Source organism: Rhinatrema bivittatum, chromosome 13 (assembly GCF_901001135.1).
Source record: "Rhinatrema bivittatum chromosome 13, aRhiBiv1.1, whole genome shotgun sequence".
NCBI lineage: Eukaryota > Metazoa > Chordata > Amphibia > Gymnophiona > Rhinatrematidae > Rhinatrema > Rhinatrema bivittatum.
The window spans coordinates 60,329,553-60,357,550 of NC_042627.1; the positions used below are offsets into that span (position 1 = coordinate 60,329,553).

The 27,998-nt window shown below is 44.1% G+C and overlaps 1 protein-coding gene across 2 annotated transcripts; it reads left to right on the forward strand.

Annotated features, from left to right (window-relative positions):
* HDC (histidine decarboxylase) lies at window positions 1-27,998 on the forward strand. Of its 2 annotated transcripts, XM_029575773.1 has the most exons (12): window positions 1-120; window positions 5,498-5,670; window positions 6,104-6,217; window positions 6,727-6,849; window positions 10,579-10,713; window positions 13,047-13,190; window positions 14,505-14,571; window positions 16,207-16,369; window positions 16,479-16,569; window positions 18,785-18,883; window positions 25,030-25,131; window positions 27,016-27,998. In XM_029575773.1, exons 1-12 carry the CDS (start codon window positions 93-95, stop codon window positions 27,766-27,768), a joined length of 1,992 nt encoding a protein of 663 aa, XP_029431633.1. In that variant the 5' UTR covers window positions 1-92; the 3' UTR covers window positions 27,769-27,998. The 2 variants fall into 2 exon arrangements, with proteins under 2 accessions (XP_029431633.1, XP_029431634.1); XM_029575774.1 differs by lacking the exon at window positions 6,104-6,217.

The following is a 27,998-nucleotide window of genomic DNA, read 5'->3' on the forward strand; positions in this document are numbered from 1 at the left end:
TGGGGCGTGACGGATTCGGAAGTGTAGAGCTGCAGCTGAGGGAGCCCCTGAGCAGCGAATCGGAAGTTTGTGGGAGTTGGAAGGGAAGAGCCATGGAGCCCGAGGAGTACAGGAGACGAGGTGAGTGGTGGGAGCTGATCCACAACCAGGGCTTTCATCTTCTCTGCTAACAATGAAAAAGCTTCTCTTTCTTTTTTTCCTACAAAATGCCAAGGGGGAGAGCCCCTGCATACATCAGCCTTACGCCAGTTTCATTCATTTTTTTTTCCTTCTGCTTTATGGGCGTAGAATGGAGCCCGGGCTTGTGATTTACGCTTTAGTGACTGATGAAACACTGCTGTACTTTATATCGCATGAGCCAGAACATGTGGGGTAGCAGAAAACAGACCACCCCAAAAAAGGGGACACGAGTCAAATAAATTCACTGCTCTTACACTTAGTGGCACTATCGAAATGCTAAGCAGCAGCAGGAACCAGGTGGCTTTTACGCACTGTTTGGGGGAAAGGAATACATTGAATGAAAGAACTAGAATCAACAAAGTATTTAGCTGAGCACATATTTCCTTCATGTAAAAAAAAAAAAAAAAAGTTCCAGAGCTAACAAAAGTAGTTCAGAGAACCTGATAGCAATGCTCCCTCCTATTTTTGAAAAAACTCTTTGCGCAAATATTTTCTTTTTGTGCAACGCTTTATAAGCCAAGTTCAAATGTGTGCACTGCGAGACAGCATAAGTCAGATACAATGTGAAGGCGTGCAGACGTGCACAGTGTCCGATAGCTGGCATGGCATTAGAGTTACTTTTTTTTGTCCTGCAAAGACTTCCGAGCCAGCTGGTTTGGTTTCATAGACTTGCACACACTGCAGACCTCTGGCAGTGCCTTTTGTAAATTCTTATTTTTCATACACCGATGACTTGCAGTAGCATTTCTTTGCAGTCTGCCCCAGTGCATAGTCACAGGGCTATATATTACGAACAGCTAATGGTAAACATACACTAGTGCCTATTTATATCAGGGCCAGGAGAGAGAGAAGTGACTTTCTGTCGGCCCTGAAACACTTAACTGTTCTGATCATCTCATACTTTGCACTCAGCAAGGAAAGGCTGAGACTGCTGCAGTCTCCTACCGTCCTGGATTACTAGAGAGTTTGACTTTCATTCTGAAATCAGATGCACACCATAAGGAGGTATCACAATCCTACATCTTCACCTATTTTGCATTTAGAGAAATATTTTGTACTGTTCAGATCTAGGGCAGTAAACTCTATTATTTTTTTTGGGGGGGGGGGGGTGGGAGAGATTTTGTTGTGGCATGTTTCACATTCTGCTGTTTTGAATAAGTCATTATTTAGTTGCCTCTATTTTTAACAAAAACTGAAATAACATTATTGAAAGCAGAATGTACATCTATCATTCAGTCAATATTTAAATATTGATTCACTAAGAAAAAGACCTTAAGAGTGCTGAAAGTCTGTAAATACACATGAGCCTAATTAACAAAGGCATTGCTTCTGTCCAACAACTTTGCTTTCTTTTAACTAATTTTATTTTTGGTTATGTAAATATAAGGTGACAATAGTCCCTCACTACCAAAGAAAGATGTAAAAACAATAGATAAAATGTGGCATATTTCCTCAGTTAATGTGTGATATGCTGCATTCCTGGAGCCCTGGGTAGGGCAGCCAATACAGCTGGTCTTATCCTGTTGCATGCATGGAGTCCTAGTTCTGATTGTCCTAAAACAAATAGGACCACATCTCCCTGCATGCAATGGGGTTGAAACTAGGACTGACCCAGCCATGGAGCTAAATGGTCACCCTAGCTGGGAAGGGCTTGTAAAATGTTAAATTACTTGCATGCCATTTTTGGATGCTGTATGGATTTCAGAAGTTTCTCTTATTTATATAATTATTTATTTATATTTGCTGACACAGCAAAACCAGTTTCCTAACATATTGTTATATAACAAAAAAAAGAGCTGTAAATAATAAAAGTTCCATTCCATATGTTAATTACTTCTCAGTACCCCGTTTTGAATCTTAAATGCATTTATAGACTGAGGATATAGTTTATACTGGGTTTTGGTTCCAGATTGCATCTTTTCTAATTCTCTGGGATAATCATGAGGAGCAATCACAGAAGGCATAATATCCAGCCATCAAAGGATAAGCAACAAAACATGTGAAAGGATTCAATCATTAATGTCCATAAAGTTCCTAAATAGATACAAAAGACTAGCACCTCATTAGTTGAAAATTTTTGTATACTGGATTTGACTGATGTTAAAAACAATTCTCATACCATCTTCATAAATACTATTTACCAAACAAAAACAATTTTTAGATGGAGTGGAACGTTTCGTACCTTCTTATGTTTCCAATGCCAGTCCTCTGGCAATGGAAATTAAACTTTTAATCATTAACGATCCACCACCAACCACTTTATATATCTATATTTTATGCATGCAAAAAATTATCAGAATATCAAACAACTGTGTCCACATTTAACTTATTTGCTTCAAAAAATCATCACATGTAACTTGTTGTCTTCAAGAGATCATTCACTCGTGACATTCTTCTTATTCTAGAATTCACTCGTGACATTCTACTTATTCAAGCTGAAGGTTAAAGCACTGTAGTTAACGTAAGCAATGCTTCATCTATCCGTTAACGACATGACTCTCCAATGTCACCAAACGCCCAACGGGGCCACGTTTCAGGCCAGCCCGTTCTTTCCTCGGGGGTTGTCAAAGTCCCACGACCGTCATCTTCTTTAACAGCTCTCTTCAGTGCATCCGTTTTGTCGTGTGTCACCGACACTATTCCGGCTTGACTCTCCAATGTTACCAATGTTCGCCAGAGGATTGGCATTGGAAACATAAGAAAGTACGAAACGTTCCACTCCATCCAAAAACATTTTTTTTTGTTTGGTAAATAGTATTTATGAAGATGGTATGAGAATTGTTTTTAACATCAGTCAAATCCAGTATATGAAAATTTTCAACTAATGAGGTGATAGTATTTTGTATCTATTTAGCAGAGTGTGGATCCCTCAATAGGATTTGTGCAGTACGTTTTGGTTCATAAAGTTCCTAAAGCATTCATAACCACTTTATTTAAAAAGACTGCAGAGGTGTCAGCATAAAGCCCAAAATTTAACAAGGATAAAAGGTCCTCTGACACGGGCCTTATTTCCTAGTAACTGCATCAGGAGGGAATCTAATAACATAATGAAATACAAAACATCAATAGGAAAACAAAAATGGACAAAAGAGCATCTGAAATTCACACGGTAGTATGAATCCAAATGGCTTACCCAAACTTTGGAAATGCTCTAGGCACTTACATATGAAGCAAGCATCATTTCCAATCTAAAAGAAGAAAAAAATACTTATGATTGTATAATACATTTTATTGTAAAGTCGCCAAAGAAATAATTACAGAAAAAAAAAAAGAAAATCACAGTTTAGCAGTTACAGTGACTGCTGCCAGATAGGGAACAGTGTCCCTCAGCTCTGTAAGTGCATTCCTCATCTGCAAATACAAGTGATTTATGTCATGAGAAATCCCACCACCAAATCTTCATAGCTGAAGCGTACCTGCAATAAAATGTGGCTAGGTTATTTAACAAAAGTGAAATAGGTGACATCTTGTACAAATCCTGAGATTATGCGTAACGATGGCATTTTATGCTCTGAATTTTTCCAGGCATTTATGATTTCATGTACATAAATGGGCTTTTGAAAATTGCGCACATAAAAGTATGCATAGAAGCGATTCCTTGTGGACTTTTATCCATTTTCTAAAGAGGCGCTCTGGAGGGGGTGGAGTTGGGGTGGGGATAGCATTTACACGCATACTTTCAATTCTCATATGCACCTAGATCCACTTGCACACATTTTCTCCTGCCAGCAAGCAGGTTGTAAACGTGGGCACGGCTGCTGTGCTGTGTTTGGCACGTGCCCGCTCATTTTCAAAGTGGACTTGTGTGCACAACTCTGCTTTGAAAGTTCAGGTTAAAGTCTGCATGCACTTTGTACATGGCAGACCCCTGAAAATTCCCGTCTTCAGATTGAGGCCATTACAGAGGGAATCCTCAGCCTGGACTCTCTCCATCGTTAAACGCAGCATAGCTGCTCTTTCAGGCAGGTTTTTCAGGAGTCTGTGAGCCAGCGCTACCCAAGGGGGTTTAAAATATGAATGTGCAGGGTCCTCTAGGTCTTTCCTCAAAATGGGGTGAGGGGAGAGGCCTATCAAAACCTTACTTATTTCATCTCCTGAATGAAAGAGAAGACAAAAAAGTGAAACTGTAACGATTTGTTTTAACTGGGGGCTGAATCCTTTTTTAGACTGGTTTTATTGACATACCAAATGTTAGGCATGCATAGATAGCATTCTGCAGTTTGCTTAATAGTCTTGGCTCTTGCAGCAACACAGATACTGAGAAGACATGTATATATTTTTTTCCAAAAAATAACAGAACTTATTGACAGCAGATAAGACCTGACCTGGCTAAATGTGCCTAAGAGTCATTGTGTGCCATTGTATTCCATATGTCTGAAAGGCTGTAGTTGGTGATTACTCTTTTCAACAAATCCCGTCTAGGGACTTAGCTATTATACAATGTATATAAAAAAGGCCCTTATATTGGTCAGACACTTCTCCCTTCTCCTTCATTTTTTGTGGGTTTAGTAAAGACTTAATCAATTTTAGTAAAGGCTTCTGCCTTACAAAACATCTTGCTCAGATTCCAGCCATACATTGCATTTTTCATTCAGATGATCAGGTATATTGTTGTGCAGAACCACAATTGCCCTGCAAACCGGTGAATCCATAGAAAGGTTCCCAATCAAAGTTAAGGATGAAAAATACATGATTATATATTAAAGATTTTTTTTTTTTTCTATGAATTGTGTGTTATTTTATATTGTGGACGCTATAGTCTGTATTGTAAGACACATGTATTGTAAGACTCATGTATTGTAAGACACATGTATTGTAAGACACACATGTTAAGTCACCCCAATGTTATATGTAAACCGAAATGATTAGCAACATTGTTGCTAGAACTTCGGTATATAAAAAATATTAAATAAATAAATAAATAAATAAATAAATAAATAAATAAATAAATAAATATTGTAAAGGTAAATGTGTAGATACATTGTTACAAAGCTTTTTTGGACTGAAAAAAAAAAGAGACAGGTCTCCATCTGGGCCAGCCTTCTTCAGGCTGTCTATTCAGCCAGTTCTAAATCATTTATACATCCTGGGTTTATGAAATTATGCAATTTTCCCCTAATCACATTCAGTAATGTTGCATGCACAGCCTTACGGGGCACTGAATTCCACTTAATCACCCAGTCTCATAGTCCTCTTTCTACAGTTCTCGCATGACCTAACAAGACCTGGAGCAATAAATAGCAATGCATGGGTTCAGTCCTTGTGTTTTGTGACTACTGAAATTATGTTCTCAATGCATCCTCTCTGCCATGCTTAGGGAAAGAGATGGTGGATTACATTTACCAGTACCTGAGCACTGTGAAGGAGAGGCGTGTGAATCCTCAGGTCCAACCTGGTTACATGAGACTGCTCCTGCCAGACAGTGCACCTCTGGAGTCTGAGAGCTGGGACGATATCTTCAGAGATATTGAAGATGTGATAATGCCTGGGGTAAGAGCAAAATCTTTTCTAGGCACTGCCTGGTTACAACTTGCCAAAGCTGACACCTGCCTATTATAAGCATTCTTTCAATGTTACAATGGCATTGCATGCCAGGGCCAAATGTCCATTCAAAATATATTTCATAGAACTGTGATAATCTTATTTGGTAAGTTAACTGTGATTCATTTTAATATCAGTATTAATTGAACAAAACTGTAAAGCTGGAAAATCTTTACTTAAAAGTAGATGTTTTAAATTTAGATACATACATTAATGCAAGGTTTAAGAAGTAAACAAGTTTTCAAGATCTAGATTAAGACGGAGTGAGGAGCCTATGTAGGCCACTGGATAAAAATGATCAATCATCATCTTTATTATCGTTGTATTTGCTTTGGTGCCAGTCTCTTTATTAGCTCATCATATCTTCATGTTCCTGATGTAGGTTGTTCATTGGCAGAGTCCTCACATGCATGCCTACTTCCCTGCGCTCACATCCTGGCCTTCCTTACTCGGTGACATGTTGGCTGATGCTATCAATTGCTTAGGATTTACATGGGTAGGCAGTACCTTCATCCTTTGACAGAGGAGGAGTTTAAAATCTGTACCAGTGTGTGTATATGTATAATGAATTATATATTGCAGTGCTATTTTTGAAATGTTTGGTTAGTTTCAAGGTTCTCAACAAGGTCCTCGGGACATACCTAGGCAGTCAGGTTTTCAAGATATTCACAATGAATATGCATAAGATAGATTTGCACACAATGGAGGCGATGCCTGCAAATCTATCTTATGTATATTCATTATGGATGTCCTGAATACCTGACTGGCTAGATGTGTCCTGATGACTTGGCTGAGAACCCCTGGGCTATGTGCAAATGAATGCAGAAAATATTTTTAGTTTGCCAGTAATTATCTGATATAACCTGTTCAATGTTAGCTTTTATTGGATTTGAATTGAAGTATTGGAGAATATGCAGTTGATGTGCATTTAATATATGAAAAGTAACCCTTTAATTCCAAAATGATGTGGAGTATCTTGATTTTTTCTTGTGTCTGTTTCATAAGGCCTCCAGCCCAGCTTGCACAGAACTGGAAATGAATGTAATGGACTGGTTGGCTAAAATGCTGGGGCTCCCAGATCATTTCCTGCACCATTGTCCAAACAGCAACGGAGGAGGAGTACTACAGGTACGGCAGCTAAGGGAGGGCTATCCAAAGGAGAGAGGGGTATCCAATCAGCAGCTGAGGAAGGGTTATCCAAACTGCAAAGAAAGAGAATAGTACAGGTACAGATACAGGTACAGGTTTTTTTGTTTCAGCCACAGATGCAGAGATCAGCTTAGAAAAGTAATGGAGTGTTAATAAATAAAATTATTGATTTAAAATTCTTATAGATCGCTTATTACAAATTAATCTAAGCAGTGTACAGAATCACATAAATCGCTGAACTAAACATACAAACAAAAAAATTATAAAACTGGTTAAAATAAAGTATACAGACTATAGTAATAATAATACAAATCATGAGTTTAAAGCCTACTTTATTTATTAACAAGACAAACAGTTTTAATTGTTGGTAGTAAAATATTAAATTAAAAAGTGTACTTACCGCTTATGTATAAGGTGTTACGAGCGCGACCTCCGTCGGCCGTCACGCTCCGAGGCACGGGGGCGCGGTCATCTCTAAACAGAGTTGTGAGCCCTTGGGCCACGGCATGACCCAGGGAGGAGCCCCAAGCCAAACCATGGGAGGTGAGCTGGTGCGAGCATGGGTACATGGCAAGACATAGCAGACGCAAGGACTAGGGTGCAAGGTCTGACCCTCAACCAGACCTGCACGCCCCGGACAACCAACAATGCAGTGTTGATTGATGAACAGTCCTCCAACCATTCCAAGCTTTTTCGGACCTGCCGCTGGGTACGGCAATGGGCGGCAGGCCGGACAGAGGACGAAGGCAAATGGAGTCCTTGGAACACAGAAGACTTGGGACTATGACTGATGCGTAGACATCACAGACGAGGGACTGATGCGAAGACATCACAGACAAGGGTTGATGCGAAGACATCATGGACGAAGACATCATAGGCGAGGGCTTGATACAACGGCATCCCAAACAAGGCGAGAAGCTGGGAAGGAAGACATTGGCACTGTCTCTCAGGGCGCCCTACACAGCCCACCTTCACGGGCGGGACCCAATGGGCTGGTCGCGGACCACCCTGTTCCACTACGTGCCCTACACAGCCCAAGGAGGCTGGTCACGGACCACGAGGAAAGCAGGACGAGCGCAGGGAAGAGTCCAGCCGAGGCAGAAATTAGACGGAGCCGATGTCATCCGGAGCTCCACAAAGGCTGGCAAGACATGACGACTCTGGAGTACAGGGAACCAATCCCCCTGCAGCAACTCTAGTGACGGAGAAGTGTCACTCAGAGAACCATGGAGCTGCAGGTCATGAAGACTCCGGAGCGGAGGAAACTTGGAAGGCACTGGGGCACAACATCAGGAAAGGCTGGAACACCAGGAAGGCTGAGACATGAGGAAGCCTGGACAAGGGACCTCTGGAACACTGAGACGTGGAACACAGGAAACATGAGGACAACAGAAGAGCAGAACCTCAGGTACCGGGAACATGAAGACATCCAAAGACAGGAACAAAGGACGTCAGGAACCTGAAGACGCTGAAGACCTAGATGATGAACATCTGGAACTTGGAGACAGCTGAAGACAAGGATATCTGGACTCGGCCGACACCAGGACTGGGAACAAGGAACATGAAGACACTGAACATGAAGCCATCAAAGCAAGAGAAGACCACGGAGGACCTGGACCGGTCTGAAGACACAGACGACTGTGGAACCCGATCTGAAGGCACTGAGAGACTGACGAAGAATCCCTTTTATAGGGCAGAAGCAGGAAGTCATCATGAGATGGAGCCAGCAACACTTCCTGTGGCTGGCCCTTTAAATACAGTGAAGAGGCGAGCGCCAGCGCCTAAGGAAGGCTGAAGCTGAGAGCAGGATCCTGGACAGCGACACTCTCCTGCACTCTGCGGTGACAGAGGAGGGAAGGCAGAATGGCCACAGGCAGACTCCGGGGCAGCCTCCAGGCTGCCGAACGAGGACCCCATCGGTGGTGTTGTGGCTTCCGGCCGCGGGGCAGGCCGGCGGTGGCTCCCTGCCACGGAGGCAGACTTTGGGGTGGCCTCCAGGCCGCGAAGAGGAAAGTTGGGGGAGCCAGAGCGTCAATAGCAGGCCGCAGGGGCAAGGCTAGCAGCGGCGACCAGCCGCAAAGGATGGCCCCGGCAGGTTCGGCCCTGCCGTGCAGAGACGAAGATGGCCATGGCCTCCGGGCTGCGGCGAACAGAATCGGTGGCGTCCTGCCGCATCGAGGGAGCCAGAAGGTAGGGAATCTGTCCGCGGAAGCGGGCAGACTCACAACATAAGGTATGAGCCAATAGTATTTTATACTCTTCCTTAGGTAATTCTGGATTAGTGCCAACACTTTTGTGCAGAAGTGGCGCTTTCTTGTTTAGTTTTCTGCCCTATCGCCTCGGATTTATCCGTATACTGCACGGCATGTGCAGATTGACCTTTAATTCTAAGGCTTAGAGGTTTGGGAATATTCTATAACCTGGGGCCTAGCCCTTTACACGGGTCTTAGATCCACTTACAGGACAGATCAGAGGCAGAGGTACGGAGGGGAAAGGCAGCTACAGTGGGGCCCTGAGTGAAGGGGCCCTCGCCGCTCGGGCAGGTCCTAGGCAGGGTCCTTGGCAGGAGAAAGGAACGGACAGGAAGAACAGCGATCGGGCTCCCCTTCCCTGAGGCCTTCTCTCTTGTTTTCTCGGGGGAGGGGAGAAGAGGGGCCTGCTGAGCTGCTGTCGGGCCTCCCACAAGCCGATGGGTTCTTGTGGACAGAAAGAGGCAAGCAGTTGTGGGAGGCAGAAACACAGTAACAAATATTTCAAAATAAATGCATAAATAAATTTAAAAAAGGAACCTTGGACTGGGCAGGGCTTCTTCCCGTTCCTGGACTCAGTCGCAGGAGGTAAGAGCAAGGGAAAAGCACAGAACTATGTGGGGGGGGAAAGGTGGATGTGTGGGGCGAGAGCATAGAGAGAAGGCAGGGGGAGGAAAAGGTTGAAAGCAAGGGGTTGAGAGTAAGAAAAGCACAGGATCAGGCGGGGGGGAAAGTGGTGAAAGCATTGAGGGGGGAGAGAGGGGTGAGGGTGCTGGGCAGGGTATGTGGGGTGAGAGTGTTAAGTGAGAGTAGTGGACGTGAGGTGAGATCACTGGGCAGGGAGGAATAATGGGTGAGAATAATAGATGGGGGGGGGGGGGGGGGGTTTGATGATTGCACTGGGTGGGAGGAGAGAAGGTTGAGAGAATTAGGTAGAGGTGTGTGGGGGTGAGATCCCAGAACAGGGGGGCAGTGTGCAGTGAGGGGACTGGGCAGTGGCGGGGGTGGGGGGTTTGAGAACACTGAGTGAGGGAGATTGCGGGGTGAGTGGTGGGTGTTGAGGGCAGGGTGGCCTGAGCACACCGGGCGTGTGGGGGGGAAGTGTCAGTTGAATGTTATTGTTGGAGGGGGGGAGGGGGAGGGGGAGCATCCAAAATAAGAACTTGCACCGGTGCCCAAGTGATCATTAATCAGCCATTGGGACAGATGTTTAATACCAGCACTGACAGCACTGTCTGCACCTTTCCCCTCAGAAGTCCGTGAATTGTCGTCGTTTTGCTAGCTGCTGTGAGCAAGTCCTTTAGGCTTGCAGCTATTCCTGCATGTTTCTGTTCTAAAAAAACCAACCCTCACAATTTTAAGATCTAACTGTAAAAATATTAAGAAAGGTAAAAGCTCTCAGAGTGTCCGTGGGTCTGAGAGATGACATCGTGAATAATGACTTCTTCTTCTTCCTTAGAGCACTGTTAGTGAATCAACACTGGTTGCTTTGCTGGCTGCAAGAAAAAATGCAATCTTGGAAATGAAATCTGCTGAGCCTGATGCAGACGAGTCCTGGTTGAACTCTCGCCTCATTGCCTATACTTCTGATCAGGTTGGTTTGTGTTCCTGCTGTTGACCTTCCCAGTCAGAATAACTGAGGAATGTTCAGGGTTCTCCATGTGCTCTAACCAGTGGTCACCGGTCAAGAGCTAAAACCACTCAAAGTAAAACGTTATTTTCTAAAGCATATCCATTAGTAGGAATGTGAATTTCATTTCTGTTTTTGTTTTTTTGCGGGGGTGGGGGTTTGCATTTTGGTTTTGGGCCTTTTATTATTTTTTTTTTGCGGTGTTTTGCTTTCATTTGTTTTCAACAAAATATTGCAAATAGTGTGCACTATTCATTTTTGGGGGGGGGGGCCAAATTTGTTTCATTTGATACGAAACAAAAACAGGCTCATTCACCCTGTTTTCCGTTTTCGTTTCAAATGAATGCACATCCTTATACATTATTCATTTTCAGGCACATTTTTAAAAGCCCTGCGTGCACCGAAACTGGGAGATACGCGGGGAAGTCGGGCCGGCGCACACAGAGTGGATTTCATAAGCTGCCCATGGACGTGTGTATCTCCCGGTGTGCGCTCAAGCGAAACGTTCTAAAAAGGGGTGAGGCGTGGTCTGGGGAAGGCCAAGAGATGTGTGCGCAAATACTTATGCACACAGGCACGCGCCGGGGACCTCTGCCACCTAACTGTACTACTATGGATGGCGTGTAAGTAACGAAACGAAAAAAAAAGTCTAGGCTAGTCAGCAGGGTTGTAAGAGTCAGGGCTAACAGGGTGAAGGGTGGCTATTAAATTAGGGGGCTATCCCTTAACTGGGGGCTATCCCTTAACTGGTGACTATTAAATTAGGAAGTCCTATCCCTTAACTGGGCACAAACTGGGAAAATAACAAATGGTATCGGCGTGCCTCCCCTTATAAAATTCCCCCACTTATTAAGTAGAAGCGGCATTTGCACACACATGCGTGCATACATTTATAATTGTGTGCATGCGTACGCACATCCAGATTATTTTATAATATGCGCATATATATATGCACGTTTGTTATAAAATAGGTGAATCTCTGGATGCAAGCCAGCAAATGCACACACGTGTGCCCACGTGCCTGTTTCAAAGTTACCCTCTCTAATTTCAAGCAATCTATGAAGTCTAAAAACAGTATGATAATTCCATAGAAATTTCCAGTTTAACAACTTAACTCTTCAGAATGTACAATACATGGTTTCTTCTACTATTTTAATAAAATATCAAAAAGGGCATCACTATTGATTTCTTTAACAAATGTTTTATAGACCATTTAATAATATATTATCATAGTAATAGATCATTTATACACTACTATAAAAGAAATAAGGGTTAACAAGCAACTTGTAGGTAATTCATTTTTATTGTTTTAACCTGCATTAAAAACAGCCTGACAATACACATTACCTGCCGGTTTTAATGCCCAATATACTAAACTAATTAGATGCAGAACATGGCAGCATTACTGTGGCTGCATTAAGGACAGGCTGGTCATGCATATTAGCCAGCCCAAAAGGGAAAGTGCCAATTAGCTGAAGGAATCTCTCATGCACCTCGCCACCTAGACTTCAATAAAGCCTCCTTGGCATGCCTGACACCCCACCAAAGACTCCACTGAGTTTCTGTGGCCTATTTCTGCAAAAGCAGACAAGGGCCTCCAGGCCCATTCACCCCAACCAGAGAAGGACCTCGTCTGGGTTAGAGTTTCAGTGCAATTAAAAATGGCACTGATGGATCAAGGCTGGCATCATTTTAAATGGCTTTCCTACAAAATGGTGCCAGCCTGGTGCCATGTTTTAGGAAAGAAGTTTAAAATGGCACTGGCCTTGGAATGCTGGCACCATTTTTATTTGCAGTATGGGGGGGATCGCTCCTGCCCTATGCAGAACACCAACTCTATAAAAGGGTTTGGAGGAGGGGAAAGTCAGGAGGAAGGCCAGGGAGTGTTTGTTTGTTTTTTTTTTTGGGGTGAGGCCAACCTGTTTTATTTTATTATTTAATTATTTAATTTGTTTAGGGGTTTTTTTGTGTTAAATAGACAAAAATAAAAAACAAATAAACAAACAAAAAAGTAAAATGAAAAAACATGAAAAACAAAAGGAAATGTAAAAGGTCTGTGCACACTCCTAATTGTTAGCACAGCACATTTTGTTTCCCAGGGGAAGAGATGTTTTTGTGACCTTTGCCTCATGCTGTCAGTTCTTCCAGAAAAGGGGCAAGCATAAAAGATTTCTGTTTGTATATTTATAAAACTATACCCAGAAATCTGTTTTCTAAGTATTACAATTTCAACTGTCTTTTGCTTTTAGTGCAGTGACTCACAAATCACATCTGGAAAAAAACTAATTCCTTTCTAGGCACATTCTTCAGTCGAGAAAGCGGGTTTGATTTCTTTGGTTAAAATAAAATTTCTGCCCGTGGATGACAATTTTTCCCTTCGAGGTGAAACCCTAAGGAAGGCTATTGAAGAAGATCGGGACCATGGCCTCGTGCCTTTCTTTGTAAGTTCTGTTGCCTACACTTTGGCTCTTGATTTTAAGAACATTTTTTATCTATGATTCAGAAAGAGGAAACATTCTATCAAACAATCCTTTGAGGTCAATATTTAAAGATATTTAGCCAGATAACTCACAGATTGGGTACTTGCCAGGTTCTTGTGGCCTGGATTGGCCACTGTTGGAAACAGGATGCTGGGCTTGATGGACCCTTGGTCTGACCCAGCATGGCAACTTCTTATGTTCTTATGTTCTAGATAAATGTTGACTTGTGAATATTTTGGCATTTATCCAGCTAAGTGCATGCAGGTTTGTTATCCACTGAGATCTATGGATTAGTGAAATACAAATTTTCAAATAAATAAATAAAATATAGATAGCTAACTTATTATCCATCTAAAATTTAGCTTGATAATGTAGGGATTTTCCGGGGAGGAACTAAGTGAGCTGGATAAGTTATCCAGATAACTTTGATATTCAGAGATAGCTGGATAACTTATTTGGTTAACTCTGATTGTGCCAATGAGTAGTCCTAAAGTTATCCAGATAAAGTTATCCAGCTAAGATAGCCAGCTATATTCAATAATGCAACTATACCAGTGATGATATGAGTATTTTTACCCCACCACATATGCACATATATAGGCCTACACGCAATGCATTGAAACAATGCATATCAGTGCATTGAACGCATGTACTTTTCATACTTATTTTAAAAAGATACGTGTCTCTATTGTGCATGTGAAAGTAAAATTTGTGTAAGTCCTGATTTATGCATGTAAGTTGGCCAATTTTAAACATGGGTGCCACAGAGAAATTAATCAGTTTACCAATTACCAGCAGTTCACCCAGGACATCAGCACCATCCTAGTTCTTCAGCCTGAACTCCTCCCAGTTCACTCAGACCTCTCAGTCAGTACTACACAATAAACTCATTTAATATTAAATCCACAAGAAAATTAGCAGATGAAAAATACGCACATTTTTACATACATAATGTTTTTGAAACTTCACTTGTTAGTGCGTAAGTTGTGCCTTCCTAAAGGATGTATAATATTACGTGAGATTATTTGTGCAATTATTTGTATAATTATCTGAGGATTTTCAAAGCAAAAGTATGAGCATAAGGTTGCTCCGAAAATCCTCAGTAAAGTCTGTATGTACATGCTATGTGGGAAGTTATAAAAATTCCCTTCTTATGTTGAAATACTGTTTATTCAGCTTTCTATTTCAGTTCAAAGAAAATGATCTGCTGGTGAATGTGTTCTTTATGTATATTTGATAGAATGAAACATTTCTCCTGACTCGGTTTCCTTGCAGATTTGTGCCACTTTGGGTACCACCGGTGTCTGTGCCTTTGACTGTCTAACTGAGCTGGGACCCATTTGTAAGCATTATTGCATCTAAATATACTGGTAAAACAAACATAGTCTTGAGAAATTTGGTGGCATCACAGAGGAAAGAATATTAACAAGATAAACACAGACATTTTTTAAATTCGTGCTAAGACAAAAGAATAGTAAAACTGAAACAAACTTCAAAAAGACCAACGGGCTTCAATAACAGGATTGTTTAATATGAGATGCAGTAAAAACTAGTTCAAAAATTGATCTCACAAACTACAAAGCATAAAAACAAAAATCCTTCCCCCCTCATTTCCCTTGTTTTGAAAATACTCTTTTGTTGATGCATTAGTTCTTTGAACTCATGCATTACTCAGGTTTTTGCCCATCAACACAGTTTTCTGTTTACTGTATATCCCAAGTTACACTACCCCTTTTTTAGCCATTCCCTATATTTATTCACATTATTTTGACGAGTTATTGTTGTCTATGTAATATTTATTTATGTTCTTATGTTCAGAAACTCTGTTTATTGTAACGCCTTAACCGCGACAGTTTTGTTCTATGGAAACCGACCTGATTTGATACTTGTATTGAGAATGTCGGTATATAAAAATCCTAAATAAATAAATAAATAAATTTTAGGTCTCGCTGATTTTTTAAAAATTTTCTAATGACTCAGCTTGATGCAAACAAAATGACCCAAGGAATGAAATGGGGACAGAAAAGTGGCCATTTTAGTTTTCAAGAGTTTCAAAATCCCATGATGCACTGCTGGTGACAACCTGACTCTGAATGGAGCTAGAGAGAGCTTACATGAATGACAGGTGTCGGAAGAAAGTGCCATTAATGGGGAGAGGAATTGCAGCATGGTGCCAATAGTGGGGAGGAGAAATGGCAGTATAGTTCCATTTCTGGGGATGAGGGCTGGCAGGATGGTGGGCAGGAAGAAAGACAGCCATTAGTGGAGAGGAGGAAAGGTTGCATGGGGCGTTGTCAGTGGGGAGGAGGTATGACAACATGGTACCATTAGTGGGGAGAAAAGATGGCAGCAGAAGGCAATTGCTTTTCTCTAGCCTTCAGTAAAGGAGCAAAGAAATTTCATTATAAATGTAACATATCTTTAAATAATGCCACCTTGGTAGCCATTCACCTCAGAAAGCAGTGTTATGTACCACTCGTGTGTAAGAATAAGAGCTGCTCCTTGCTGTTGTTGTTTAGGTAAAGCTCAGTGATGCCCTCACTAAGATCTGCATCCAAATTCTGATAGCAAACGCTGACCCTTAGAAATAGTAACTAGAGTTAGTCAAGAATGAGCTAGTTAGTTTTCTTAAGCAATTAGTATTTATAGGAAAAAAGTCTATGGGATTAGGTGGACTGTGCCCTTAGCAGTGTTTAGGAGCATATCTGTCCATGCCTCGATGTCTTTATAATAATAACCTTACAATTAGCTTCCAGGTACAAACAAATAAATATGTATCTAAAGGCGAATGGAAGGGATGATTACTGCTAAGAGCCAACTACAGCGGTATGGAGGGCTTTGGGATTTCATTTTATTTTTGAGAAAATGATTTCCTAAGAACGTATGCAAGTATCCCCGGCCCTCTGGCATGTCCGCAGCCTGCAGAAATGGTTCCTGGCCCAAAATGCTCAGCAGCAGGTGTTCTCTATTCCCACAGGTGCCAGTGAAGGACTCTGGCTTCATATCGACGCTGCGTACGCAGGGACGGCCTTCCTGTGCCCCGAATTCCGACGCTTTTTGGATGGAGTTCAGTTTGCCGACTCTTTCACCTTCAATCCTTCCAAGTGGATGATGGTTCACTTTGACTGTACTGCCTTTTGGTGAGTACGGCGAGAGACCGTAGAGATGAACCGCCAGCACGAGACCCCGAGAGCAAAATCCTTCACTGAGACTTTCTTGCGCAGCAATTTGACTTTTTTTTTTTAACAGGGTCAAGGATAAGTACAAACTTCAACAAACCTTCAGCGTCAACCCTCTCTACCTCAGGCACGCTAATTCAGGAGCTGCCACAGATTTTATGGTAAGTGAATGTCTCCATCATTTCCACCTCCATCTGCAGAATTAGTTAAATATCCCCTTTTCCTAATACTACTTGAGTTTGGGGGCTTCTCTTTGCCAGCTTAGGGCCATTTTTTGTGGGGCCCCAGTAGTTTCTTCCTGCAGCTCCATCAGAACCAGGGCTGGGAAGCGGCACCATGAACCCTTCATTCACAACTACTTGGGTATTTTACCCCCATTCATGTCCCTTTCGCCTCCCTTTTAAGCCGGCCATTGCAGTGATGGTCCTCTCCCAGCGGTCACGCAGCCATGTTCCCTGCAGAATAGGCAGATGTGGCCCCTGAGCCGAGCCTGCACACCCCTCCCCCGGGAGACTGGGAACGCTGACTTTGCATCATCCTCATCCCCAGCAGGTCCACAGCACAGAATTAAAGTCTCTCGGCATGACAAAGTATAAACCTGCTCTTCAGCAAGCATTCAGGGTCTGTAACTCTGAAATTTTTATTATTTTGAAGACATCATAGGTGAAATAAAAAATTTAGAGACAACTGTTGAAACATTTACAGAATATTCTATATTACTCCAGAAGGTTGTGCCAAAACGTTTTTGTACATTTTTCTTCCTTTGGGGCAAAATTTTCATCATTTTCACAGATGATGTGACGACCTTCCCCCCCCCCCCCCCCCCCAGTCACCAAAAGAGGAGGGCACATTCTAGAAGAAATAAGGCAGCTCCAACTCCCCAGAGATTGTAAAGGGCAAAGAATGTGAGAGAGCAGGTTCACTCATCTGGAGGGGGGACAGATGGGGCCTCCAGCAACCCCAAAGACCATGCCAGGAAGGCTCCTCAGGAGTTTCCTGGGCACCTCCAAACACAGTTATTAGAACCACACTGACCACACAGTTTAAAAGGTTTCTTGAACAATTTTACTTCTGCAGCGTCAAACAAAGAATTTCAAGAAAGCACTGTCAATACAATAAAAGACAAATAGACAATAAACGCCAGCTCATAGAAAAATGATTCAAATGCAAAGGAAAGCCATTTATCCTCTGCTCAACCAGCAGTTCTACCAGAGCACAAGGAAAAGAAAAAATGCCCTCAGCACCTTCAGAGTTAGAAACATAGAAACATGACAGCAGAAAAAGACCATATGGCCCATCCTGTCTGCCCGACAGTCCAATTAATTTAGAATTATAATTCTCATCACTTCCTTAACAATCCCCTGAATTTATCCCATGCTTTTTGAATTCAGATAGGGCTAAATTTTAAAAGCACTGCACACGTAAATCCTGCCGGATTTACACGCGCCGGCGCGCCTATTTTCTATAGGCCGCTGGCGCGCGCAAAGCCTCGGGAAGTGCGTAAGTCCCGGGGCTTTGTAAAATGGGCGGGCGGGGGTGTGTCCGGGGGCGTGGCGATGGTTCGGGGGCGGGCCGGGAGGGTGGTCCCGAGTCCCCCGGCACTGCGGCCTGTGCCAGAGGATGCCGAGGTGGCACGAGCAAGTTACGCCTGCTTCAAGCAGGCGTAACTTGCGCAACAAAAGGTAGGGGGGGGGGATTTAGGTAGGGCTGGGGGGTGGGGTAGATAGGGGAAGGGAGGGGAAGGTGGGGGGCGCGGAAGGAAAGTTCCCTCCGAGGCCGCTCCGATTTCGGAGCGGCCTCGGAGGGAACGGAGGCAGGCTGTGTGGCTCAGCACGCTCAGGCTGCCGATTTTGCGCAGCCTTGCGCACCAACCCCGGATTTTATAAGATACGCGCGGCTACGTGTGTATCTTATAAAATCCGGCGTACTTATTTAAGATCTACCTCATACTGTTTTTGTCTCCACCACTGGGAAGCTGTTCCTTGCATCTACCACCTCTCTGTAAAGAAATATTTCCTAAGATTACTCCTGAGTCTAACCCCGTTCAATCTCATCTCATGATCCCTCGTTCTAGATCCTCCTTTCCATTGAAAAAGGCTCACCTCCTGTGCATGGAAACCTTTGAGATATTTGAATATCTCTATCATATCTGCCTTATCTCACCTTTCATCTAGGGCATACGTGTTTAGATCTTTAAGTCTGTCCCCATATGCTGCAGGACAAAGACCACTGACCATTTTAGTAGCCACTCTCTGGGCTGATACCCTTATAAGATTAAGCAATTGTTCCTTGCTCTTGTTTGACTGTTCTAAAATCATTCTTATTCTTATTATTCTTATTCATATCATTACTGATATTTTATGTCCTTATTTATAGCACTGGCAAATTCCACTGAGCCGTAGGTTTCGTTCACTGAAGCTCTGGTTCGTGATTCGGTCCTTTGGGGTGAAAAACCTGCAGGCACATATAAGACACGTATGTAAAAAATATTATTCTCCATGTGGATCCTTTCTTAAAATTGCTGTTTGTTTCAACACAATGCAAGTTTAACCATCCCTGATCTAGGCTGAAATTGTAGGCCTTGTCTCAATTGCAAGGGCCATTGATAGCAGGGTCAGTGCAAAGAATTTTGCAGACCTGGGCAGGTTCAAATGAAGTGTTCCTCCCTGCTGGAGCACTACCTCCACTATCCCCTTCTATACACCTCCCCTTTCTTCCCAAGCAACAGGGGTGTCCCTGGTCGTGAACGATGCGGACTTTTCCTCCATGAGGGCTAGGATTGTGAGCCTAATGCTCGAAGTTCCCCTGACAGTCCTACCTCCTGCCAAGCAGGTTCATGTTTCCATAGGAAGCCCGTGCAGGCAGGGCCGGTGGAAGCACTAGGCAAACTAGGCCTGGGCCTAGGGTGCCAAGTATTAGGGGGCGCTGCGAGCAGTGGTATCCCGAGGGGAACCAATGCCCCCAGGTGCAGGGAGGCTCATGCGGCCGCCAGTGGACCTCATCCCACTGGCGGCTGAGCAGCGACACAGAGCAGGCAGATCGGCAGGGCCGTGGTGGAGCTCACGTCACCACGGCCCGAAGAAAAAGATCGCGTCTAAACGCGCTGATGCTCCTCCTCCTTCCTGCCTGCGCAGCCCTGGAAGTAAACGTTGCCGGAGCCGCGCGGGCAGGAAGGAGGAGGAGCATCAGCGCGTGCAGAAGAGGAGCAGCTGCTGCGGGCCGCCGCGAATCCCAAGTCGCAGCGGCCCGAGAAGAAGAAGAGGCCCGGTAGCAGGGCCACTGCGGCCCGAGAAGATCAGAGCCGCTGCAGAGCCCATCCTGCGGTGACCCGCGAAGAGGAGGCCCAGAGGTGAGAGAGAGGCTGAGGGTCTGTAGAGTGTGTGTGTGTGTATGAGATGAGTTGAGAGACTGTGGGCCGGATTTTAAAAGGGTTACGCGCATAAGGTACGCGCGTAACCCTTATAAACCCCCCTCTGTGCGCGCCGAGCCTATTTTGCATCGGCTTGGCGGCATGCGCAAGCCCCGGGACGAGCGTAAGTCCCGGGGTTGCAAAAAGGGGCGGTCGGGGGAGTGACCAGGGGGCGTGGTGTCGGATTGGGGGCATGTTCGGGGCGTGTGGGCGGTCTGGGGGCGTGGCCGAGTGCCCCGACACAGCGGCCTGTGTTGGGACCTGCCGCACCGGCGTGCATAAGTTACTACTGTCCGGAGGCAGTAGTAACTTTTCGGATAAAGGTAGGGGGGTCTAGACAGGGCCGGGGGGGTGGGTTAGGTAGGGGAAGGGAAGGGAAGGTGCGGGGGGGGGGGGTGGAGGTGGAAGGAAAGTTCCCTCCTTTGGAGGGAACGGGCAGCGCGTGCAGGGCTCGGCACGCGCAAGTTGCACAAATGTGCACCCTCTTGTGCGCGCCGACCCCAGATTTTATAAGACGCTCGGCGTCGCGCTTATAAATCCAGCTTATAAAATCCAGCTTATAAAAAACCTTTTGTGCCTGATGCGCGAACAAAAGTACGCGAGCGTGTTGTCTTTTAAAATGTACCCGTGTGTGTGGGCGTGAGGACCTGAATGTTTGCAGAGACAGCATGTGAGAGCTTCTGTGTGTGTGCGAGAGAGACAGCATATAAGAGCCTCTGTGTGTATGAATGATTGTATGAGAGAGAGAGCATGTGACAGTGAGAGCCTGTGTGTGTGTGTGTGTGTGTGAGAGAGAGAAATGCATGTGAGAATGAGAACCTGACTGTGTGTTTGAGGGAAGAAGATGGAGAGAAAAGAAATAGAAAAAAAGACAATATAAAAGGAATTGGCAAAAAAATAAGAAAGGGAAGGTGGAAAAAAAAGCCTATGATCAACCAATTAGAAAACTAAGATCAGACAGCAAAGGTAAAATTACTTTTTAGTGATTGGCACATGTAATCTTTGGGAATGTGCAAGAGTAGCACTTTCTCTATGTGGATCTCACAATGTACGAGATCAGCATGGAGAAAGTGGAAGCCCACGGGGCCTGCACAGAGGAGGCAGCAGAATGGGCTTCAGTGTCAGTAGCAGTAGTCGGCACCTCCCCAATAGCCATGCGGCAGCAGTGACAGTGGCAGCAGAGGAATGAGAGAGGTTCCGAGGTTGCTGGCAAAAGAAAGAGAGGGGGGGGGGGGGGGGGGGTCTGCTTTTAGTGTGTGCATGTGTATGAATGGGACTCTGCCTGGGGGTGTATGTGTGTGAGTGTGTGTGTGTGTGTGTGTGTGTGTGTGAGAATGACTGGGAGCTTGCCTGGGTGTGTGTGTTTGTGTGTATGTGAGGGAGCCAGTGAGTGTGAGAGCATGAGTGTGTATGAGAAAATCCAAGGGAGTAAGAGTTTGTGTGTGTGTTGGGGGTGTGTGTGTGGAGGGGGAGAGAGTGTCTTAGCCTGTCAGTGTCAGTGAGAGCGAGAGGTTATGGTGGATATAAGAGCATGAATGTGTATGTACCAAAATTCAAAAAGAAACTAAAAACTTTGCTCTTTCAACAAGCCTACCCTCCCTCTACTCCCTCCATATAATGTATGAAATCCATTTGTCCAGATGACTGTTTGACTCTCTTGTAAATATGCTTTCTTGTAAATATACTGTACATTAGTTCACAACTATTATAATTATTGTTTACGCTCTCTTTCGCAATACCTTTGCTCTTGTAATGCCTTGCAACTTTAATTGTTATAGTTACTGTTCTATGTAAAGGCTCTGCCTACCATGTTTTGAGTTAAATGTACACCGATAGGATGTGCAAACGGTTATCGGTATATAAAAAAATGTTAAATAAATAAATAAATAAATAAATAAATAAATAAATGTATGTGACAGTGTATGTGTGAGAGAGAATGGACATGTGAGTATGTGTGAGAGAGAGAGGATAACCTCCTAATCCTCGACAATATCAGGGTGACTGGAAATCAAGAGCTCCCATGTATGGACAGCAGGGGCTTTTTAAAATCCTTATTAGTTTTAATTATTGAATGTTATTTGATATATGTGCTGTTTTGAAATATTTTATTAGTGTTTGGGAAATTGTAAAAAATGTATATGATTTTAATTAATAGAAATTCTATTTATTAGTAGTTTTAAAATATTATTTTATTATGGTTTTACTATTATAAATGATGCTTTATGTTTCTTGATTTTATTTATTTTATGAGGAATGGTGGTTCTGTTTTTCTATTGTTAATATACGGAGTCTGGCTTCTTGGAGTTTCCATTTAAGTTTTTGTCTAATTTGTGCTCCTTTATTTTGTATTCTGTATTTGGTGAGAGTCTGTCTCTGCTCTGTGTATGTGACCGTGATGAGAGATTCTGCTAGCATAGGGATCTATAGCAATCGGGTTTGTTTTGTTTCCTCAGTAGGTGGTATATTGGTATTCTAGGACCCGGTGTAATATTTACCCTTGCTTATTCACAGGTAGGGTTATTGTTGTTTGAGTCCTTGGTGTTATTACTGTTATGTTATGATGGGATTGCAGTACAGATTTTGAGCGTCTTTTTTGCGGGGTTTTGTGTTAGTTCACAATGTGCCTGGCTGTGGAAGGTGTTTGTGCTGCTGTTACTGTGAGGTGACACCAGAATTTGAAAATATCTTTTAGTATGATGAGCTGTAAGGGAAACATCCAAGCTCCATTGTTTGGGGGAATTTCAGTGGATGCACAGAGATACAGAACTGGAGGTGCAGGATTTATATTGACATTCTGTCCCTTCCTATATATTCCAGACTTCACTCTCATAATCCATATAGAATTAATTGAATGAGGCTATCAAATAATTTTATAGTGTGAAACTGGCCAGCTTTTTAAAATTACGCAGAAGACCCTTTGGACTTTTTTTATTAACACTTTTTTTTTAACCAATTTTAAAGCAGGATCCCATGCTATAGAGGTGGGTGTGATGAAGAAATGTCATTTTGGTTCTTCCCCCACCCCCCCCCCAAAAAAAAATTCTTCTGTCTAGAGATGCCACTGATTTTCTGTGACCGTAAGCATTAGTACAAGAAGGATTAAGGGGGGGGGGATGCTGAAGGGGCACACAAATGCATTAGCCCCCGGGCGCCGGAGACCCTTGGTGCGCCACTGGGTGCGAACCATATGGGGCCGCAAGCAGCAGCAAAGAGGAGTGATGTGGTGGGCCGCGAGCAATGCCCAACCTGCTCGTGACCCAGAAAACCACACAGCCGGTGGGCATGATCGAGAACGATGTAGGAGTCGGGGCCGAGACCGGGGGGGGGGGCGCAAGGGAGAAGGCTCGCCTAGGGCGCCAAATCCCCTTGCACTGGCCCTGCGTGCAGGAGGGGGATAGGGCTGCCCCGGGGCCTAAGAATGCCCACTGGCCCACAGCCCCCATACTCATGAAGAAGGCCTGCCATCAAGCCCTGATAGAGCAGGCCTCAGGGATGCCTCACTGCTTTGTGAGAGAAGGGAGGCGAGAGCTGGGGAGAGGGAGAGATATATGAAGGGACAGCAGTAACCTGAGGATGCAGGAAGAGATGCAGCAGTGGAGGTCTGTGAAGGCCTTTATTGCCATTCCCTGTAGCTTGGTCTCATAGGAGGCAATAAATAGACACATGCAAAGAATGTAATAATAATAATAATATTCTGAATTTTAGCCCATCCTTCCAAACGCTTAAGGCAGCTTTCAACATTATTTGAATTCAGATGCAATAAGAGGACTCAATAATTTCTAGTAGGCTGTTTGGTTCCAAGGGCACACAAAGGGCCGGATTTTAAAAGGGTTACGCGCATAAGGTACGCGCGTAACCCTTTTAAAACGCCCCTGCGCACGCCGAGCCTATTTTGCATAGGCTTCCAGCGTGCGCAAAGCTTCGAGCAGGCGTAACTTTCGCGACAGAGGTAGGAGGGTTTAGATAGGGCCGGGGGGGGGGGGTGGGTTAGGTAGGGGAAGGGAGGGGAAGGTGGGGGGAGGCGGAGGGAACGGAGGCGGGCTGCGCGGCTAGGCACGCGCAGGCTGCCGATTTTGGGCAGCCTTGCTTGCGCCGACCCCGGATTTTAATGGATACGCGCGGCTACGCGCGTATCTATTGAAATCCCGCGTACTCTTGTTTGCGCCAGGTGCGCGAACAAAAGTACGTGTGCGCATAGATTTATAAAATCTACCCCAAACTTATTTTTTCTCTTCAGGGGCTGCTTCAGCTAGCAATTTTTTCCCATACTTGACTCCTAATCCCCGGGGGGGGGGGGGGGGGGCTGTTTTTATGAGGGGAAGCTCTTGCTTATGGCCTGGACCATGGTGTCTTGCTTCACAGTGTTTTTAATTAAAGTACGGTATATGCATCCCATGGATGAAGTGCTGTGACAAACCAGACAGGACCAGGGTCTAGGTGTTAAAATAAAGTTTACTGCTTGATAATATTTAAATAAAAGTCCATTTGTCCACAGTATTGAAATACATCTGACTGCTGGTATAAGTGGTAGGTAGGTAGGTGTCCTTTTATTTCAGGCATCCGGATAGAGTTCCCATGGATGAATAGTAATTGTAACGCTCATCCAGCGGCTATCCAGGAATCCTAGTGGAGGAGTTCCAAATTTCACAGCAAAAATCCTACCTTAAGTCATCTTCTCCTCAGGCACCCAGCCCACCCTGGTCCTATGGTGGGTATCAGGCATAAAAAGCTCTCTCTCTGTAAATTAGTAGGAGAAGGACTCTCTGGCAGGGAGTGCACAATGAGATGTCACTTCTAACAAAAAATGCCATTGGGGTGAAGCTGGGAAGCCTCACCAGAGCGTGAAACTTAGACATCCTTACTAATGAAAGGTTCCTCGCTGATCCCACGGAGTTTTAAAATGGCTGGGCTAAAGAGAATTGAGGCATCCAATCCAGACCTTCTAGGCGGGAGGGACTGATATAAGGATGGATGGCTCATGATATTTATTTCTATACAGGGAAACTAGTGGCGTCTAGTGACCAAACCAGAGGGGATTGCCATTCTGGTAACTGAATTCAATGCCAACAATGAGATGAAGCTAATTAATAGAATGCTTCAAACTTATTCAACATTTGACTATTTTCTAAAATTATTGTGCATCTGTTTTTGTATGTCTTAGTATTTTGCAATCAGACAAAATCAATCTGGACTTTTTCATGTTTAATTATAGGGTACTGAAATGGCTAAGTTATTTGAGTCTTTGGTAAGAAGCAATCACCACTTTGAGATTCCTGCCAAGAGGCATCTGGGACTGGTTGTCTTTCGCTTGAAGGTAAACAGACAATCATTGGTTCCTGCACCGTGTTTGTAATAAATAAATCTGAGCCTCTCTTCATAAGTGTGTAAAGAGGTTCTAATGTGCTCCTTACAAATTTCTGTTGCTTAAGAGTCCCTGCCACATGCATGGGATGGAGCAATAATAGATGCTGAAGTTTTAGTCAGGGTTGACTCTCCAGAGGGGTATGGAGCCCAGTGGGGTCCTCCTGGGATTGAAAAGCAGGGGAAGAAAGGGATGTCACCCTTGGGATTGAAGAGAGAGGGGGCAGAATGCAGAGGACCATCTGAGCTCTCGGCAGCATGGAACCCAGCAGCTCCTGGGTTTCTGGTGCTAGCACATGCCAGCAGCAACTGTGGGGAGGGAAGTGATGTCAAATGCTGGCAGGAAATTCTACTGTAGCCCCTTTTTGGGCCATTCCCAGTATGCAGGGGCTCTTACTTCGTACTGGGGCTATTGTTCTGTCTCAGCTCCAATGTTTATTTTGTCTATATATTATATTTCCCTTTCAGAATCAAAGTTTAATTTATTCATTCTGTGGTGGTGGTGGTGGGGGGGGGGGGGGGGGGGAAGGGTTAGCCTCCAGGGCTCAAGGCGTAGACTGTATTAGTGTCTCTAGTGTGGCAATAAGTACTCAGGGCACCGTGCTGGTGTTCCAGTTATAAAATTTACCAAGGCATTTGTTCAGTATGAATGATGTGGCACAAGGTGTATTTTCTCTATAGTAGGTCCATTTTGCAGCAATCAAACTTCAAAAATTAATTGTGGGGTTTATTTTTGTCTTTTATTGGGGTCCCTTTTATATTTGTCCTGAAATGTAGGGTCAATCTAGGGCAACTGGCAAGGTTCCTCCCTTACATTAGGGGTCCTGGGGACCCCACAGCCGGTCGGGATTTTTAGGATATCCACAATGAATATGTATGAGGCAATTTGCATATTATGGAGACTCAGTATGTACACATTTATCTCATGTATATTCATCGTGGACATCCTGGAAACGCGACTGGCTGTGGGGTCCCCAGGACAGGTTTGGGAATTGCTGCTTTTGGGTTTTCCTTTGTTGGTACTTAGATTCCCCTTCTTGGTTTTGAAGTCTCGCTTTCAGTCCTTGCCTCTTTAGAGTGCTGCTTTGGTATTTCCACTCCCTCCCTAGGTGAGCATGGGATGGCGACTCTTCCTCTCTTCTCCTTTTGAGTTGTTACCGGATGGGTAGCCACTCATTTTTGAAAAAGTGCTATCTGGGCACTGAATCTCTCAGGCAGAGAGGGCCAAGACTGATTGCAAAGATCAAAAAATGGAAAGAACAACCTCCAGCCCCCAAAACTTAAAAGAGGAAAGAAAGGGTGGGGAAAAAAAATTCCTTCCCAAATAAAATTCCATGCAAAAAGAGAAATCTTTCCAACCGCGGATTATGAGGCAGAGCAGAATGTCCCTACTACCGGTATCTATCTCACAGTGTTAGGGCCTAGGACTCTTTTGGAAGAAAAAGAATTGAAAAGGGGCACTCGTGGGCCCTCAGCTTCCAACTCAAAAATCCACATCCTCACTAGGGATCACTTTCTGATACAGAACCAGGAATAAATCATTGCAGCAACCTCACCTGGGGATACTGCTGCAGGGATGGTATCTTCCTCTACGCCATTCTATTCCACTGCATGAACTTTCTACAAGGGCACACACTCACAATGAAGACTTAGCTACTGAAGGGGGTGGTGGCTACTGTGTCAGTGCAAGGCTCCCTCCCTAAGTTCAGCTCCCAGGGCACTCACACTGATTGCCCCCTCCCACCTAAGGATGTTGTTGGCAATGGCACTAATTTCTGACAAGATTCAATCAAGCGGCAATTCAACCTTTATTTCTCTGTGCTCTTTCTGAAAACAGGGTCCCAACTCTTTGACGGAACAGGTCCTGAAAGAACTGACAAAATCGGGCAAGATGTTTCTCATTCCAGCTATGGTCCATGATAAATTCATCATCCGCTTCACTGTGACTTCCCAGTTCACAGTCAGAGACGATATATTGCGAGACTGGAACCTCATCCTGCAAACTGCCACCGACGTGGTCAACCGGCACTACATGCTGCAACCTGGCAACCCTGCCGACTGTATCATTTCTCATGCACACAGTCCCGAAACAACAGCAAATAATGGTACCTGGAAACTCCACACAGAAGCAGGGGAGGACAAAATGTCCGCGGGAAAGATAACAGAGCAGCCTAGACAGGAAGTGGTTAGTCCCAAGGATTGGGCCACACAAAACACTGGAGATGAAGCGGATCCATTTGATGACTGTTTCCCAGAAGAGGTCAGCAAGCATAAGCCATCTTCTTCCATACACAGGTACTTATCAGGTCAAGAGAGCAAAAAATCAGGCCGCTCTCTCAGCTGTAACAGCGTGCCAGTGAATGGCCTTAAGGAGCTGGCCACTCAGACGTTAACCACTACAGATGACTTTAGTGAGAATGGGTCTCACCATAATGAGAGTATCCTTTCCAAACTTCCTAAAAAGGTAATGATACTTGAAAGAAATGCCTTCAGAAAGCTAATTAAGTTTTACAGTGTCCCTAGCTTTCCAGAATGCAGCATTCAGTGTGGCCTCCAGCTGCCCTGCTGTCCTTTGCAAGCCATTGTTTAATGCGTGGGCCAGCCTTCCAGGGGAGCCAGCGTCAAAGCTCAACTAAAGTTTTATTCTTACATATTTGTTGTCTTGAAATGATTCACATGTATTTGAATTTGTAAAAAAAAAAAATAATTATATTTTCTCTACTGTGTTTATAAAAAATATTTTTCCAAGTGTTATCTATCCATTTTGAATAAAGTAGTACGGTTACCATGTCAGTCCACTTGGACGCGTCAAAATAAAGG